The following is a 17,325-nucleotide window of genomic DNA, read 5'->3' on the forward strand; positions in this document are numbered from 1 at the left end:
TGCCTACGTTTGCCTGAAGTGCTATTCAATAAAAGTTCAAAGAAGAGTGGCCTGACACCGTTCGGTGTTAGCCTGCCGCTGCAGCGTGGGGTCGCTGGGTGCGGCGCCATTTTGTTTTTCACCGGGTGATAATTAGTGACAGCCGGTATCAGCGTATCGGGTCGAGCGTGGTGCGCATGCGCGGTCGGGCCGGCCCGGTCCGTGGGGGCCGGTGCGACCGGTGCCATTCGCCTTGTCCCTGGTCCGTTGCCCGCACCGGCAGACTGCGCGCGGCGCGGCACCCCGAGTCCGCGTCCGACGGAAGACTGACCAACGGTCACCGGCCACTGTCAGGGGCGATCAGTCAATCAGTCACATTTAGTGACAGTCTGACAGGGGACGACAGTCACTGTCAGGGGCCGACAGTCGAAGACAGACAAGTTTCGGTGGTCAGTCTCGGGCCCGACAGAAGACAGGCGGTAGAACGGTGATCGCCGGATAGACTGAGAAGTGGACTTTTCGACAGATTTCAGGTGAGGGTTTGAGGAAGACGTGTCCTTATATTCAGAAACCTTTAGTTGGCCGACTTTATTGTAAAAACATCAAGAAGCTCGCTTTGATGATAGTCAAAGACTTTATCCTTAAAAGTGGTGGCCAGCTTTGACATATAGCTTATTTAAATGCTAATTGCTTACGAATGATTGGCTTGACAGTTCTGAACTGTTGTGTTAAAGCAACACCTTTTGGAATTACCCATTTCGCTATAAAAAATGTTTCTTTTATTCTTTAGCCTATTAGTATTTTGAAACAACACATAATAGTTTGAGCAGTAATTTTACCTAAACGACTGGAAACATGGGATAACCGAAAAATTTATGAGATCTTTTTAGAGAATAAAAATTGAACGCTCACTAACACGCCACCCAATAATTGTACCTTGATCACAACGTAAGTGAATATGCTGTATGCTTTAGTGATTCGAAAGTCATTACTTTCGTTCATTATCAGCATTGTTTCGTTAAATATCTTCTCCCCCCCCCCCCCCTCCCGAAACATGGAATGGTTTGTTGCTAATTCAGGCCCTGTGTGCTGTCGTATATATGCTTCCAAAGTGCTGATTAAGTTCATTTTTTGTGAATGTCTCATGCATAACACACAAGAAACGTTACGGATGCAGACGACCTTCTTTGCTGTCGGTGACACGCGCACCATGAGCAAGGAAGGGTATCGGTCTTTGAACAAGCCTCGTCAAGCCACCTGACGAGAACGAGTTCTCGTCAGGTGGCTGACGAGAACTCGGCTCGAGCGGTTTCAGCGCTCGCTGTTCGCTTCTGACGGAGAGGTGAATCGCTTGTGATAGATTTATGCGTTCGTGTATCCGATAATAACTGAACATTGTCGAAATTAGGAACTCGAAGGCGCTTAGACATGTGTGGCGAGATATTTTCAATCAATAACTAAGTAAAGACGGTGTCATTCAGGCATTAAAGGGACTATCCCACCTTCTAAAATGTTGTTAAAACCAGTTAAATTGTGCCCGACTTTATAGATTGGATGACCAGGAACACGGTTCTGGCATTTATTTTTCATTAAACATCTTAGGCTTCCCATATTCCAAACACAAACTTTCAAATATGTGACGTCACAGCCCAAAATTACCTCCTTCCCCAGACCACATTACTGTCATAAAGCTAATTCTTTTTACTCTGTAGGCACCACAACAAAGTTCAGACCAAGTTTTAAGCGATTTTTCAACGAACAAACCCATTTAAATCAGAATGACTAAACGAGGTGACGTCACACTAACGGTCGCTCCATGTTGAAGATAGGGCCTTGTTTAAGGCCCATTTTCAAATGAAGGGAACGAATTTCTTCAACACCAAGAGGCCGCGGGGGTTGCAACCTAGATAGATAGTGGTTTCTGAACCTCGCCGCAAACTTGGCTATCTCAACTCAAACCCCATGTTAAAGGTGGGATAGTCCCTTTAAATAAACCGCCACCCGTCACCGGCTAACTGCAACTTAGTGCTGAAGCAACTATGACCGTCATTAAAGACAAAGTCGAACCAGGAAGAAAAGCATTCATAACACGAGGGCTGGTCCATTTATGCGTCAATGTTTGAGCATTGAACACTAGATGATTAAGTTTTCTTTACAAATCAGGGTTTAGTGAATGTGGGAGTTGGCCGGCCTCCAGTCGAGTGGGAACGGGTGAGCTACCAGAAAAAAACGTCATCATAAAAATTTGGTGCCCCTATATGGCGACTGGTTTATATTGGGAACTCGCACGTGTGAAACCAATGCAACCTCCAAATGCGATTTTATGGAGAGTGCTTTAAAGTTAAATGCTGTTCTTAACCTGTGTTAAGAACACATGATTATGCTGTGTTAACACGGCATAAGGAATCAACGTTTATTCTGGCTTTCTATGCACAAAATAAAAAGCCTCATTTTGACTTCGACCCACTTTATTGCTACTGGCTCTTCATCTTCAGTCTTCGTGCTTTTTAACGCTGTTTCAAACTTTCAATGATCGCCGTGCCCACTTTCCATTTTATTCGATACTCTGACTCCGTTCGTGTCATGAATTGAGTCCTATGAAAAGATTCGGTCATTTCGGTGGTAACTTTACTGCGATGTTGAGGCATTCGCATCCGAGTGCCAAAACGCCAAACAAACAGCATTCTATGCCCATTGCCTATCTCAGAGTACATGTTTACACTCCCATTCATTGCAACACTGCAGCGTAACGAGACGAGTTAAAAACTCGATCAGACTCTCACGCTGTGTCGGCGGATTGATGCGCAAAATATATCAGCGATCATGAGACACTTGCAGGAGTCAGCGGCCCCATTTTGCGTCAAACTTAATGACAAATATCTAACATCTGTCCGAATAGAAACGCCATTTGCTGCAGTACAGCAAAGTAGTTGGCATATGTTAAATGTTTGTCATGTTGAATGGTCTGCTCGCGTTGAATGGTCATCAATCGTTTAAAAGGTTTTTGTGCTGCAAGGCAGTTTTACAGCTGGACTTTGACGGATTTATAACGATTGCTATGAACTGGAAAGAACAGTTTTTTTTTAGCAGCAGTAAAAAAGCAGGTTCATATAAAGCATAACATTCTTCTTTGCTTCAAACTTTTTTCATAATTCGACAATCCTTTTCGGGGCCATAAGTTATTGCACATATAAATCTATCGCCTGTAAAGACGACCTTTCTCAGTTGAAGAAAAAGTCACAGATATTTTAGCGTATACAAGACCTTTAATACGAACTAGACATTTTTTATCTGAGAGGTAATTACTAATTAGATCTGAACATAACATCCGAGCTCATTCATTCTGTAATCAAGGATTGTCGCTCTAGCCGCGATGTTTGGTGGTGACTTGGGTGTAAACATGCAGCAATGTCATGGTTATCATTCCATCGGTTCATTACAAGGCGAGTTCCCAAATGAACATCAGCGAACGGCGCCCAATCGGGCGGCCCCGCTGCGTTAATTTGGAATGTCCCAACGCCGCTTTAGCGGTATTGAACCCACCATTATATAGCCGTCTCATAGCCAAACTGTACAGTAGCCTTGCCGCAATGGTGAATGTCCTGTGCAATTCCGTTCGTATTAGTACGACCGATACCTGCTTTATAGTCTAGCCGAGGTGGCTTTTGCGGTTGTTACAGGCTGTCGTGTTGTAATTGTGGCTTTAATAGTGCTGTGATCGATATTGTTTCTCATTCATGTTCAAATTAGTGCGTGGCTTGTCCGCCTTGCGGTTATATCGTGTAATTGGTAAGGTAACATCACTTTATTATTTAGAAGATATTGTTTCCATTAATTCTTCCTTTGGCATATGTTTTTATGAACAGCATTACACTGTTTGTATATACAATGGATTCTGGTGTTCAAATTTCCATATTTCCATCTCAATACTCATCACGAAGGTCCCGTCATTGTTTGAAGAGCTAAACAGTTAACAAAACTGCATATTATTATAACCGAAGGTTTGTTGTCAATAGTTTAAACACTAGATGTTGCCGAAGCGTCATTATTCTTTTCCTCAGGTTAATAAATCTCTAAAAAGTTAATTGTTTTCCAAACGGGCTTCGCTGAGGAAAACTAAAATATTATAACCACTAAAAAGTTAATTGTTTTCCAAACGGGCTTCGCTGAGGAAAACTAAAATATTATAACCAAATATTTCGGCTTTATTGATCAGCCTTGTTCACTGGTTTGAAATACATTTTTCTCAAAAACATGACCTAAAAATTCAAATATTCATATCGTGCCGTCAGTGATACACTATTCGTTAGAATTGTGACTTTCTATTGAAAAACAAATCTGAGTTCCCTGACAATCTTGCAAAAGCTGCCTGAGATCAGGCCTAGTTACGGAGTGAGCGAAGCGAGCGGAGTCTTTCCTTAGATTAACGGAAATTTCTGAGTATGAGCGGCCGGCCGGCCGTGGTCACGGTTTTGCGACGCTTATATCTCAGCAACCACTTGACCGATTTACACGCGGTAATTTTTGTAGGGTAGCTTCATTCCTTCTACCAAGTATTGGACTATTCCCGATGCATGTAGGTGACCCAAGAGGTGTCACTTTTGTAATTGTTGCAATATCTCGGTAACTACTTGGCCGATTGCGCTGAAAGTTGGCATGTAGGTAGGCACCCACTAGGCAATGCATATCCATGTGCCAGAGTTGGGGTGCTGCTGCACGTGCGCACGTGCAGGGGTCGATTCCAGATCTCGAGAACGGCTGGACCGATTGCGCTCAAATTTGGTACACGGTTACGGAGCAGTTAGTAGGGTGCCGTGCACAAGTCAGTTGGGACCCATTTTGCACGTGCGCACGTGCAGGGTGCCGCTTCCAGATCACGAGAACGGCTGGGCCGATTGTGCTCAAATTCGGCACATCGCTAGAGACCGGTTAGTAGGGTGCCGTGCACAAGTCAGTTGGAGGTACCCCCTCGCAATTTCGCACGTGCAAGGCCCACCCTCTCGCTCGCTCCGTTAGTCGCCCCATAAGGCGCTTTACTGGTCTTATGAATTTCTTGCTGGACGTGGAGGTTCATATATATGTAGTTACGTAGCTTTTATCATGTCTGCTACCAGGCTATATAATGCGTGTTGAAAGTGTTTTGCTCAACAAGGTGCATTTTTACAGACAGTAAATTTTCGCCATCCTAGCAGGAAGTGACGTTTAGAGATAGAGCTATTTTGTAATGTCAGTTTCTAATTCAAACAACATTTTTGTCGTTCCTTTTGAAATAAAACTGTCATTTAATGTTATTTAACGCGCATATGAATTGTCGACGGGCGTAAGAGCATTTTAAGTGGCAACTTTGTGCTTAACCACTGTTTGCGCGGAGGTCATTGGGTAACGTAGCTGCTCTAAATGCTGGTGGAGGGAGAGACTGGCGTTTATGGAAGGTCATTATTTGGGGGCAGCGAACTGGATTGAATCCGAGCAACGGCATTGTCGCTAGTCACGACACTGCTCATCGTTTGATATAATTTGCTTGTAAGTGCATGTCTATAGTAGGTACCGGAAGTTAAACTACCTTCAGGAAGTCAATGACTTCATATTTGTGTTGATCGCACCAACCCGAAATGTTGGCATCGAACTTTGCATCGGTAATTGTCCAAATGTGCGCGCCATGAGCTAGCTGCCCTCGCTTTCCAATGAATTATCTAACAGATGCCCAAGACACAAATTGGCTAATTCCAATATTGACAAGTTTCTGTGGGGTACTTTGAAACCGCACTTAGCATTGCGATTTACAAATGGATCGGCATTCATAATTAAAAGCGATCAGTTTGTCCCATTTAGTGGATCATTGTTTCATTGCTCAGAAATGGGTTAGGGCCATTGTCGTCCTGCTATTAGCTTGGTCACAAGTCTCCACAATCAATACAAACAAATGTCTCCAGTCTACCTGCCACTACTGCACAGTAGGTACACACGTGGGTCGCTCAAACGATTTTCTGGATGTGGGATCTTTGATCGCTACAGGATAAGTTAACGACAAACCAAGTACGCTTCAAATATTTTTTTTTTTTAATAAATTTAGTCCGACCCTTTTGAAAGGAAGGATTCACAAGGACAGAGCCACCGCTAAGCGAAGCTTGTTGCTGTGACCCTGCCCTCTACCCGCCGATCGCGCAATTCCGGTTCTATGGCAGAATTTAGAGTCCAAAGATTATTAACGTGCGCACGTAGCCTAGATTGTTGCTAATGACAATGCATCTGGTTTGATAGTCGCTTGTACGGCCCGTCGTTAGGCTGTATAGGTGGGGTCTGGAGTTTCGATCTTCAAGGATAGCATCTTCCGTTTAACGTCACCATTTTTTCATTCCTCTCATCTGCACTGAATGAACAGTTAATTGCTCAGACGGATTACAAATGTGACCACTAATAGGTGTGCTGAACTACTGCCAAGATCGATCGTTGTGGCGTTGAATCTTATACAAAACACATGTCAGGAACTGCCCCCTTGCCTCGTAGTCCTTTCTTAACCCGCGCACCGACGGGGGTCTGCGCCAACTTAGTACCGACGGGGGGGGGGGGCGGATGACCGCCCCCCCTGAGATCTCGAGAACGAAGCAAGATAGCGACAAGCGGTAAACGGCATCGGATACGCACGGACAAGGTCTACAATTTTTACTAAGGTCATTTTCAGGTCAGGTCAAAGATGACGTCACAGGGGTCGAAAAAGTCAAAATGGCGGCGCTAGATATGGAGAGAGTTTTTCTCGAATAACTTTCGAAGTAGTCAAGATAGGAACAAACTAAGGGCATCATCGTGATCCTCTCGTCAATCCGCATCGAATGATATATATGTTGACCTCGAAAGGTCAAGGTCAAAGGTTGACCTCAGGTCACGTGACCTCGAGGTCATCATGTATATCATTCGATGCGTCTTGACGAGCTGAACACAATGAGACCATCCGCGCGGCTGTATCTTGTTCCTGTAAGGAGTTATTGGCAAAAAACCTTTGGTGACCTTTGATGACGTCACATGACCTTACAGCTGCCCAACAGCAAAACAGACCTCAAGGTAGTGAAGGTTGATCGTATGTGAAGTCATGTATGGTATATGGGGCCATTCCGACCCGTTTTAGTGGTAAAAACAGGGAGTTGATTTTTCCCCCATTGACTTATAATGGGGAGGTCGCGAAATTGACCTGACCTTAGGTCACCGACATCAAAATTCCGAGATATACAAATTGTAGCTACTAATGACCTAATAACATCCTGCGACTTTCAAAGACCTCCGACATCTACTGTAGCTCTGGCACGGTGACAAAGTTGCAAAAAAGTGACTTGAGGTTGGGTCATTCAAAGTGACCTGGTGACCTGACCTTAAAAGTTAGGAGGTTCAAACTTGCACACCATGTGTAAAATTGATGAGAGAATAGTCATACCAAATTTCGCGGCGCTACGCGCCGCGGTTTTCCCGCTATCCGCGAAAAACCTCAGGGGGGGGGGGGCGGATATCCGCCCCCCCCGTCGGTGCGCGGGTTAAGATCTGGATATTGATGGCCTTTTCGATACCTGCAACTACAACTGGTAGGGACACACGGTCAGAAATTTTTCGATCTTGCTGGTACTAGTAAGTGTAAGTAAGGTACCCGTTGCCGGTGAACATTGGTGAAGCAGACAGATCGACAATGACCTTTTCTCGCTGGTGAGCTCACACATTACACAGTTAACACCAGCCAAGCCCAAAGGACTGGGCGACAGACTGTCCCTGTATGAAAAAAACAGTCCAATTACATATAACTAGATGGCAATGTTTTGATTAGCTGTATTCAGCTCAGTATCAGCCCACTCCGGGATCTGAATGTTGAGCTCATCACAGACGGTGGGGCTGTGTTGATGGCTGCCGTATCCTCGCAGTTATTGTGGTTATCGGAGAGTGAGCCGCCTTCATCAGCCACAGTGTGGCTGGAGGCAGGAGTGTCGAAAAAATATTCTGAATTGCATTTTGTTTTCGCCGCATCGCTAAATTTACTGTTTACAATGGCATTGTTGAAATCAGTAATCTTCAATCGTACCTAACAAAAGATGTCTTATGATGTTACGAATTACTTTTTGTCGTGATAAATCTTTGATCTCCAAAATTATGATAGGCTCATTTACCATTCTAGAGCTATAGGTATAACACATGTGATACCCATGTGTGACCTGTGGTAAGCGGTGGCGGAGTTTCATTCGACGGGGCGGACGGGTCGTGTTTGGAACGGGCCGCACACATGCGGGGTCGTCTCTCACAGCCGATGACAGCCAATGGCCGGCGCTAATTAGCTGGGTTATCTACACTGCTGTGTGCTGGTTCTAATAACGGCGCTAACATCTAGTAATGTCGGTGGTAATAGCCCGGCATGGCGAACACAGTGCGGGAGCGGTCGATAGTGGTGATTCATTGTGGAACTGTATGTACACATCGAATAGCAACCGGAGCTACCGGCCGACTACTGACTGCGGACTGTTACCTTTATGATTGCATACACACGTGAACTCAGTGACAATGATTGGTTACAAGGTGATCCACCTAAAAAGCATCGTAAGCAAACTCAGACAGTCATATCGTTGCCGTAATCGAGGCTTATAATAGCTCAGCGAAATTACCAGCAACCCTCTTTTTGTGTGTCAAAGTTCATTCCAAGTTCAATGAGACACAGCGCATAATTACTTGGCGAACAGACATTCATTATCACTCATTAAAGTTAACGGCACTCCTTAACAATTTGAGAGGCCCGTACCCAGCGCCAGGGGTGAGGAGACGCCCGCTTGTGACCTGTGTCAGGCGACCAGAGGCTGTGGCCGATCCGTGACCGTCAGGGGACGGCTCAGGGGACGGCGGGTCATAACCGCTGATTGGCATAACCAGTCGCCCCCGTCCTACCCGCGGCCAGATATTAGTGTCAACACGCCATGGCCGTTTCTTGTTCTGCAGAAGCACTGTGTGACGCAGGCGGTGTTATTTCCGCGATGCTGATTGGCTATCGATTCAAACGACCTGCCGACTTGGCGGCGCCCATTCACAGCTCGGTGCTGGTAAAAGAACGGCGGGCTGGTGAATGTTGACACTGGTAGCCGCGATACTCAATAGATGCTTTGCTGACTCAACGCTTCAATGCTTAACGCAATATGTTTTATGAATGACTGAATGGCGTACATATCTGAATGCATAGAGAAACCGAGCATATAGCAGCACACGCTGCTTATGCCAAAATAGACGTTTGCTTGAAAATAAAACATACAAAAACATTAAAAACATTTAAGAAATCATCGGTTTGCTCTATGAGTGAACCAAGCCGTACAAGTGTAAATAAGTGTTTCTTTCCCACATGCTGACAATGAAAGGAATGAGATGCTTAATTCACTTTGCCTATCATGGAGCACTATTTATACCTACCCACCCTTAATGCCCAGTAGAATGTTCTGGCTTCAGTTTCGTAACTGGCAGTTTATTACTTGAACATTCAGGATTGCCCAACAATTAGTGACTAAGAACGAACAACTAACGGGTACGATTTGAATGCATCAGCTGATGAGTGAAGTTCCTTCTCGTCATTTGTTTCAACAGCTAGCTAATTCAACTATCTCGCCGGTCATCCTTTCAGCCTTTACTACCGTCTCCTCATATGTCAGCCCACTTTCCGGGCACATGCTCCGCCACCTTGTGTCTCGATGTCCCCGTCGGCTGTCATCGGACCGTGTTTTATTTGGCCACTCTCCAGCCGCCGCACTGTCAGTGCCGGCCTCTGACTCCGACTCTGACTCGGCGCCCTCCGGTGACCTCTGACCGTCCGAGTCACCTTATCACCCCCCGGCGGCGCCCTTATTGAATCCACAGCACTACAGGCACCAGTATTGAACTACTATTTGAATACAGATTCGGTGTCGGCCGGCGTCGGCGGCAGTTGGCCGCGCTGAAACGAGTCAAGTTGGCCGGTAAATCGGGCCGGCGCCGCGGCCCGATGGCTCTCCACGGCCGCCCAGGGAGCCGTTGGAAATCATCTGGCCGCGGGTCGCCGGGCGCGCGAATAACCAGCAGCCGTGTAACACGGCCCTGAGGACGGCTTGGTGCGGCGGCACAGAGCGGCACAGCACGTCAACTGGCCGCCCGGCGCCGTCTGCCGCCCCCGCCTCCGCCCCGCCCCGAAAACACGCCGGCCTGCCGCTCTTTATGGACTCGGGCCGCGTGATAAAATGGCGACATAAACTGAATTGAAGATGAAGGAAGGGATTTAATCAGAATCGCGATGCCGCCGCCAGGTTATACGATGCTGCCGGCCGGTCGTGCCGGTCCGAGACGGCCGGCGTCGCTGCAGACGCGCCGACGACGACGATGGCACGAGCCTTTTACGAGATTAACATCTCAAAAAGCGCCGCTCGCCGGCTCGGGCCGACGGGCCAATGGGTCGGCATTGTCGACTGTAGTGGCGACAGAGCGCCGCAGGTCGCCGGAGCCGGCTCTGTGATGCTGTGTCGCCGAGCAGAGGTCGACCTGGAGACGGCGTGTGTCGTAAACGGGACTACGGCGCCGGATCAGCCACGCCTGGCAAATAGGCGCCGCGAGCTGGTCGGCCGGCGAATGGCCCGACCCATACGGTGACAGCTATCATCGCGGTACTGAGCCGGGGGCTCGGCGTCTCGGCGTCCCGGCGGTGCTGCCGAGCGTCCCTACAGGCCGACTAACTGGCGGCGGTGACGGTAAACAGCCGGTGGGCCGTAGCCACCGCCAGAGGGTCGCCGTGGGGGAGGCGCTCGTGAACGTGGGTGATATTGATAATGGGGTGCGATGTTCATAGATCGAAATGATGACAATGGATATCATATTGGAGATCAAGTTCAACCCATGTCAGAGCTATAAATAAGCGGCATGGATCATTGGATATGCTAATGCTGAATATGAACCAGTCATATTATTGAGAGAAAAAAAAAACTTTAAATGCCGAGTTGTTGAAATTCAGTTTACGATTTTATGAGCGATTCTCCTCTCCCGTCCCAATTACGAAATGAACGTGAATCAACGACCTGTTTCAGTCTTTCTTTACGGCAGCCCAAAGGTTTCGATTGTGTTATGCTTTGATAAAATGTTTCAGATATTTTCAGGATAACAAAATGTGACTATGGTAGGTAAAGCATTGAAATTGAACGTCTTTTCTAAGCTTACTAAGTTAACCCGCGCCCTGCTGGGGGTCCTGGATTTCCACGCCCTGCTGGGGGGGGGGTGTTTGAACACCCCCCCTTGTAACTCGGCTCCTGGGCCACGTAGCGATACGCGGAAGGCGGCGTTCGAAAGAGCGTAAAAAATAATGACGAAATCACTTCGGTCAATTTTTTGGTCAGGTCAAAGGTCAGGTCACCAGAGGTCATTGAAGGCAAAATTTCGCCGATTTCCAGGTCGAATGTCGAAAATTTCCAAGAAGCCAACGCATAACTCGGGAACCAATAGAGCTACAGCGCCGCGGAAAAGCGCATTCGATAGCCCTATTAACGCCCTTTCTGAGTAATTCTCTCAGATTTGACCTAACGTCAACGGTTTTGCCTGCAGGGGGCAAAAACTGCAAAAATAACCGATTTTTTCGAAAACAGTTTTTCTGCAATAACTTTTGACCCAAGCCTTGTACGAGCTTACTTTTACCGGCGTCGTGTTCCTCTCGTCAAGACGCATCGAATGAACTATAACTTGACCTTGAAAGGTCAACTTGAAAATTTGACCTCAGGTCAAGGTCATGACCTGACCGGAAAGGGTCATGTTGCATATCAGTCGATCCGTATCGTCGAGCTGAACACATCTAAGGCGTTTTCATCGCTCTAGCATGCCTCTATCAAAAGTTATTTGCGAAAAACTGTTAGATACCATTCGTGACCTAAGATGACCTCAGGGCATAAACAAGGGTCACGGACACCATTTTCAAGTTCAGTGTGTCTAAACCACTTGTAATTCGGTGTTTGGGAGTGTTTATAATGTCAATCATCCAAAAGAGGCGCATTTCAATTTTCTCCCATTGACTTATAATGGGGAGGTCGCAAAATTGACCTGACCTTAGGTCATCGATATCAAAATTCTGAGATATACATTTTGTACATGCTATTGCTCTTAGCAATCGCTGAAAGTTTCAAAGCGATCGGTCACTCGGTGTAGCTATGACAGACATTGAAAGTTTTTATGAGGTGAGGTCACTTCAAGTGACCTGGTGACCTGACCTTGAATGACCTTGGTCTGAAATTTTCACAACATGTGTAGAATTGATTATGATAAGGTGTACCAAAAACGGCGGCGCTCCGCGCCGCCGTTTTTGAGATATTCGCGAAAAACCACAAGGGGGGGTGTTCAAACACCCCCCCCCCCAGCAGGGCGCGGGTTAAACGTCTATCACAAAATATTTACAGCAGGAGCGAATCACCCGTTTAATTTGTCCTAAGGGAACCATTCGGACCATCTTAATGGCCGGTCTGACTGAGTGTCTGTTGGCACCGGCGCCTCCCTCAGGCCTTCCTGGCTCCGTGGACATTTAGTTAGTTGCGTACACTGGCTGCCTACACTTGACTTGAAGGGCGAAGGCAGTTCCTGTAGGGAGTCTTCCGATCAATCGTCGTGTCAGATGACAGACAAGATACCTATTGATGCGAACAAATAAAAGGCCCAATCACAAAGACGAACGCACAGACATTGAATTTACATTACTGTAGGGCACTTATTGGCCGTTTGTTCATTAGCCTGCGCACGCAAGAGCCCAATTAGGTACAGGTGCAGTTAAGTTATCCGTTACATTGTGCGTACGTTTTCACACTCGCCTTATGTCTTCTGCACAGGATGAGCGAGCAGCAGCCGAAGATCACCCGCTCGCCGCTGTGCAGTCGGTGTCGCAACCACGGCATCAAGATCAGCCTCAGGGGACACAAACGCTTCTGCGGCTACAAGGTGAGCCTGTGACCGCCCGGTCCGCGCTTTGACCTTAAACTGTCTTCGGTGCCTCGGCCGATCAGCGTAGAGCTCCGCCGCAGGGTTCATCCCAGGCGGCTCCGTCCAGCACTACGTGGGACAGTGAATGAGGCTTTTAATCCGTTAACCGACGTTCTAGACGTTCCATTGGGAGTTATTTTGTAGTTAGTAGGCCTATGTTAAAACAAACCTGACCCATTTTTGAGGAAGGCTACTTTATAGGCTTGTATAATGCCTGCAAGACAAAGTATTGCACCAGGTTGCCTCATACCACAACAAATACAATGATGCGATTGCGACCTTTGGTATAACAAACCTACCCAGAACCGTAACACATGACTACATACGACCACCATCATTGCACCGTGCACGTCAGCGCTCCCGTTTTGCCGAATGCATTATACATTGTACGCAGTGCACTGGCTTGATGATACAGTATACCGCCGGTTTACGAGTGCATGATGACCTACGCGTCTGTGGCGCCAAATTTACTACAGCTGTAAATTATGCTACAGTATGGCTCACTGGTCTGGTCTCGTGCACACCGCGCAGGCTGCATTAAATGTAACAGTAGCTACAAACAGATCATAGAGGGACAGGCGGTGTCAGTGGGCGCCAGCGTGGACCCAGAGACACTGCTCATCAGCCGTTAACCCGCGCCCCACTGGGGTCTGTGTATAACACGCCCTACTGGGGGGGGGGGGGCTATTCATAGCCCCCCCCCTCCTAACTCCGAAACTACTGGGCCGATCGTCAAAATTCAAACGGCGTCTGATAGCCCCGGAAAAACTGTCGAGCGAAACCTAATTTCATTGACCTCGAGGTCACCGATGACGTCACAGGTCAGGTCAAAGTAAAAATTATTAGCACTTTGGCTTGTTCACATTTTGGGCTCTGGCCGCCGTCTTACAAGTCAGATCAGGCTCATTTTTGGTATCCACACTCGTGAACAGATGCTCTAGATACCTTGAGGGTACCAAACTTGTACTTTGATTTTCAGGTCAGGGTCAGGTCATCACAGGTCACGAAAATATTATATCATGCGTCGGTCACGTGACACATGTTTTATGGTCCATTTAGGCCATAGATTTCGAATTTGATGTCGTCTGTGTCATTCAAGGTCATTTTGAGTCGAAATTAGCTTAGGTCAGGTCACTTTCAGGTCAAAAAAGGTCAAATTTTGAAGTTGTAATTTTTCAACAAAAAAGGTGTCTATTTGATGCAGTTTGAGCTCAGGAACACGATGGTGCCATTTATATTGGTGTACGATGCCAAATACGTACTGAAAAATTGATTTGAAAAATTAATAATTGTGAATTTTTTGCAATAATGCGTATAACTTGGCCATTTTTGAAGATATTTAGCTAAAACTTGCTAGAGTTAGTCATAATCATGCGTTCTGTCACATATATTCCGGTTTTTTCGAAAAGTCAAAAACTTTTTGAAAAAAATATAAAAATATAAATTTTGAATATTATTATATAAAATTTTCGAAATTTTCAAAATTTTGAAAATCCGAGATAACAGTTTGATAGCGCGGTCAATTCTGAGTTCTTTCATGCAAAGAAATTGGATCTAGCTTAAAAACTGAGCTCTTGGGAGCGATTGCCGTGGTTCAATGTTTTGCGTCGAAATCGGACGAACATGACGTCACTCTGACGTCATTTCCGGCCGACCTGTGGTAGCTACGAAGTTCAAATTTTGACACAAGGTGTCAAATTGATGCAGCCGAAGGTACTGAAAGTTTGGCGTCGATTCGTCAAGCGGTTTGGAAGTTATTGCAGAAAAACGGGAGGGGGGCTATAAATAGCCCCCCCCCCCCCAGTGGGGCGCGGGTTAATGCCGGGTCCGCGCCACAGGCAAACATTCGGTATGTAGTCATTTTCAACTCAGCAATATACTATTGTGAGAAAAAAACATTCATTGTAGGGTTATAACGGAATGTTACTTTGTACTTTTCCATAACTCGATTAATGACTTCCTTGGATTTCGTGATCCCATCAGGAGTGCCTGTGTGATAAGTGCGCTCTGGTGAAGGCCCGCCAGCGCGTGATGGCTCGCCAGGTAGCGCTGAGGCGCGCACAAGAGCACGAGGAGGTCCGCGGACAGGCGACTGTGTTTCCGCCGGTGCTGCCCTCCGACGGCGACCGAGAAAGCTCAGCTTCGCCGGCCGGCCGTCCCACGTCCAGTGAGTAGCAAACTACAGACATGTTTTACGTCAGTTTTGAGCATTTAAGCAATATTTTCAATATTCCTTTGTAATGGCCATAGCCCAGCCGAGTTGCTGTGGGCCTGCTCCATTTCTGTTTCCGTCATTTCTCTCACAACTGTGATATCTATAAGCTCGAGGTCCGGTGTCACATTCCTCCCCACCCGCCCCCGCCAGGTCCGACCCCGAGCGGCGCAGCTGCCACCGGCGGCTCTCCCTCCGCCGCCCCCGCCTCCACCCCTACCCCGGCCGCCGGGCCCGGCGCACCGTTCGCCTCCGGTCACTGGCTGCACCAGCTGCTGCACATGCCGGAGGAGGCGCTACACATCCTGCACAGTGTCATCAGGGAGAGCGGCAGCCAGCAGGAGGCGGCCGTGCGACTCATCGCCAGAGGTGAGGGCCAGGGGCGACGGAGGTAGTTACCGGGGACGGAGCATGCAACGCTACAGTGGTGTTGACGGGGCAGGGAGGGCTTTTCAATAGCTAAGGGCCTAAAGGATATCTATGAAGTGATGGGCCATATCTTGCCTACCTATGTTTTGTTTTGGGGAAATGACATTGCGGTATGATGGTGCCATTGAGTTGTTTAGGTATCGTGCTGTTCTACAGAATATCCAGCGCGGAGTCTCACTGTTCGTTTTTTTTTGTCCCGCAGCCAGCGGAGAGGCGGCACCGCCAGTCGTCAGTGAGCTGCCCCCTCCGCCGCCGCCGCCGCCGCCACCGGCCCCTCCGGCAGCAGCGGCGCGGCCGTCGTCGCCGCTGGGGCCGCCGCCGCTGGCGCCCCTGCTGCCGCCCTGGTACGGCCCGCCCCTGGTACCGTACATCCCGCCGGCACTGCTGCCCACCTTCAGCCGACTGCACCAGCTGTACCTGGCGCGTACCACCGCCCCGTGACCTGACCCGGGTCACTCTGTGACCTGAACCAGTGGTCAGGACCCAGTGCAGATGTTTCATGACCTACACCGGGTCAATGTAGAATAGCAACCTGATCCGAACCACCGCTCCGTGGCCTGACCTGGGTCACTGTGACCTGGACTGGCACAGTGCAGATGCCCCGAGACCTGGACGGTGTCGATGCACGTGCCCCGTGGCCTGACTCAATTCAGTACAGATGACCTGTGAGCGGGCCTGGATCATGGTTTCGGGTCTGCCCCTGGGCTAGTTCAGGGGTGATTATTAGGTTTTCACTGTCATGCGGGCTGATTTCGTGATGCATGGAAGCGCATCGCCGTCGTTATTGATTTTTAACTGGAAGGTATACTATCCCGCAATGATCGACTGCTGTGCGGCGCAGCCTACCTTCTGTAAGGACTGCGTGATATTGTGAATGGCGACGTGGTTCCCTCATCCCTGGGACGTTCGTAATTATTCTCGACGGACTTACTCGATTCTCAGTCATTGCTGTTATCTGGTCTAGTGCTTTGTATGAGCGGGTGTTTTACACGACTGATGGATGTTGTTAGAAATATGTCAAGTGATGTATTGAATGTCATTACCGGTTGAAGGTATTATGGTTTGTGGTCATCTCAGTATTGCGATCAAATCTCGCCGAACCCCTAACATTTTGTCAGGTTTCTTATCATGATAAAGTAGAGGCAATCTGTTATTGGATCGTCCATGTTTCAGCTACTTCTAACACTTTTTGTTCATAGAAGGTGCCTGTGATTCTGCGATGTCTGTTTAGATCTGTGATGTTTGTGAAAAATGTACGCATGCGATAGTGACAATTGACAAAAATCCCTTAACAGCGCACGTGTGCAACGAACATAGAAGGATGCAAGAGTCTATCACTATCCAACACACAGTTCTCATTTGTGCTGAAGATAGCAATGCTGAGTGTGCTGTTTAGCCAGTGACAGCGTATATTTGGAATATTGGGTGACGAGAAATGCAGAGTGCATCACGAATGCTTGGTGGGCCCGTCAGGGTGGCGATTGTTTGTGGTATTTGATGTTCAACCGGTGTCGTGTACATAAATACACACGTTATCTCCTTTTCAGACATAGTTGTCTTAAATAGTGTCCAACTTCGAACATGGTGAATGACACTATAAAATATGCGAAGTTTATACACAAGTTTATAACCACACACGTATGTTATATAAACTTATCAACACGGTTGACGCCGTACATGACACGGACATGAAGTGACAAACTCGAAAAAGCATAAAGAAA

General features: G+C 47.6%; 1 protein-coding gene across 1 annotated transcript; it reads left to right on the plus strand.

Annotated features, from left to right (window-relative positions):
- The first annotated feature begins 225 nt into the window (after positions 1 to 225).
- LOC122368560 (doublesex- and mab-3-related transcription factor C2-like) lies at positions 226 to 17,156 on the plus strand. Its single transcript, XM_043342585.1, has 5 exons — positions 226 to 512; positions 12,813 to 12,921; positions 14,947 to 15,130; positions 15,329 to 15,544; positions 15,807 to 17,156. Exons 2-5 carry the CDS (start codon positions 12,814 to 12,816, stop codon positions 16,043 to 16,045), a joined length of 747 nt encoding a protein of 248 aa, XP_043198520.1. The 5' UTR covers positions 226 to 512; position 12,813; the 3' UTR covers positions 16,046 to 17,156.
- Positions 17,157 to 17,325: the final 169 nt, after the last annotated feature.

The sequence above is a fragment of the Amphibalanus amphitrite genome, unplaced genomic scaffold (assembly GCF_019059575.1).
Source record: "Amphibalanus amphitrite isolate SeventyFive unplaced genomic scaffold, NRLGWU_Aamphi_draft 000957F_arrow, whole genome shotgun sequence".
In the NCBI taxonomy this organism is placed as follows: domain Eukaryota; kingdom Metazoa; phylum Arthropoda; class Thecostraca; order Balanomorpha; family Balanidae; genus Amphibalanus; species Amphibalanus amphitrite.

Coding starts and splice junctions, on each gene's coding strand:
- LOC122368560 (XM_043342585.1), top strand. CDS start 12,814: ATGAGCGAGCAGCAGCCGAAGATCACCCGCTCGCCGCTGTGCAGTCGG. Junction 12,922..14,946: donor AACGCTTCTGCGGCTACAAG/GTGAGCCTGTGA, acceptor TGATCCCATCAG/GAGTGCCTGTGTGATAAGTG. Junction 15,545..15,806: donor CGTGCGACTCATCGCCAGAG/GTGAGGGCCAGG, acceptor TTTGTCCCGCAG/CCAGCGGAGAGGCGGCACCG.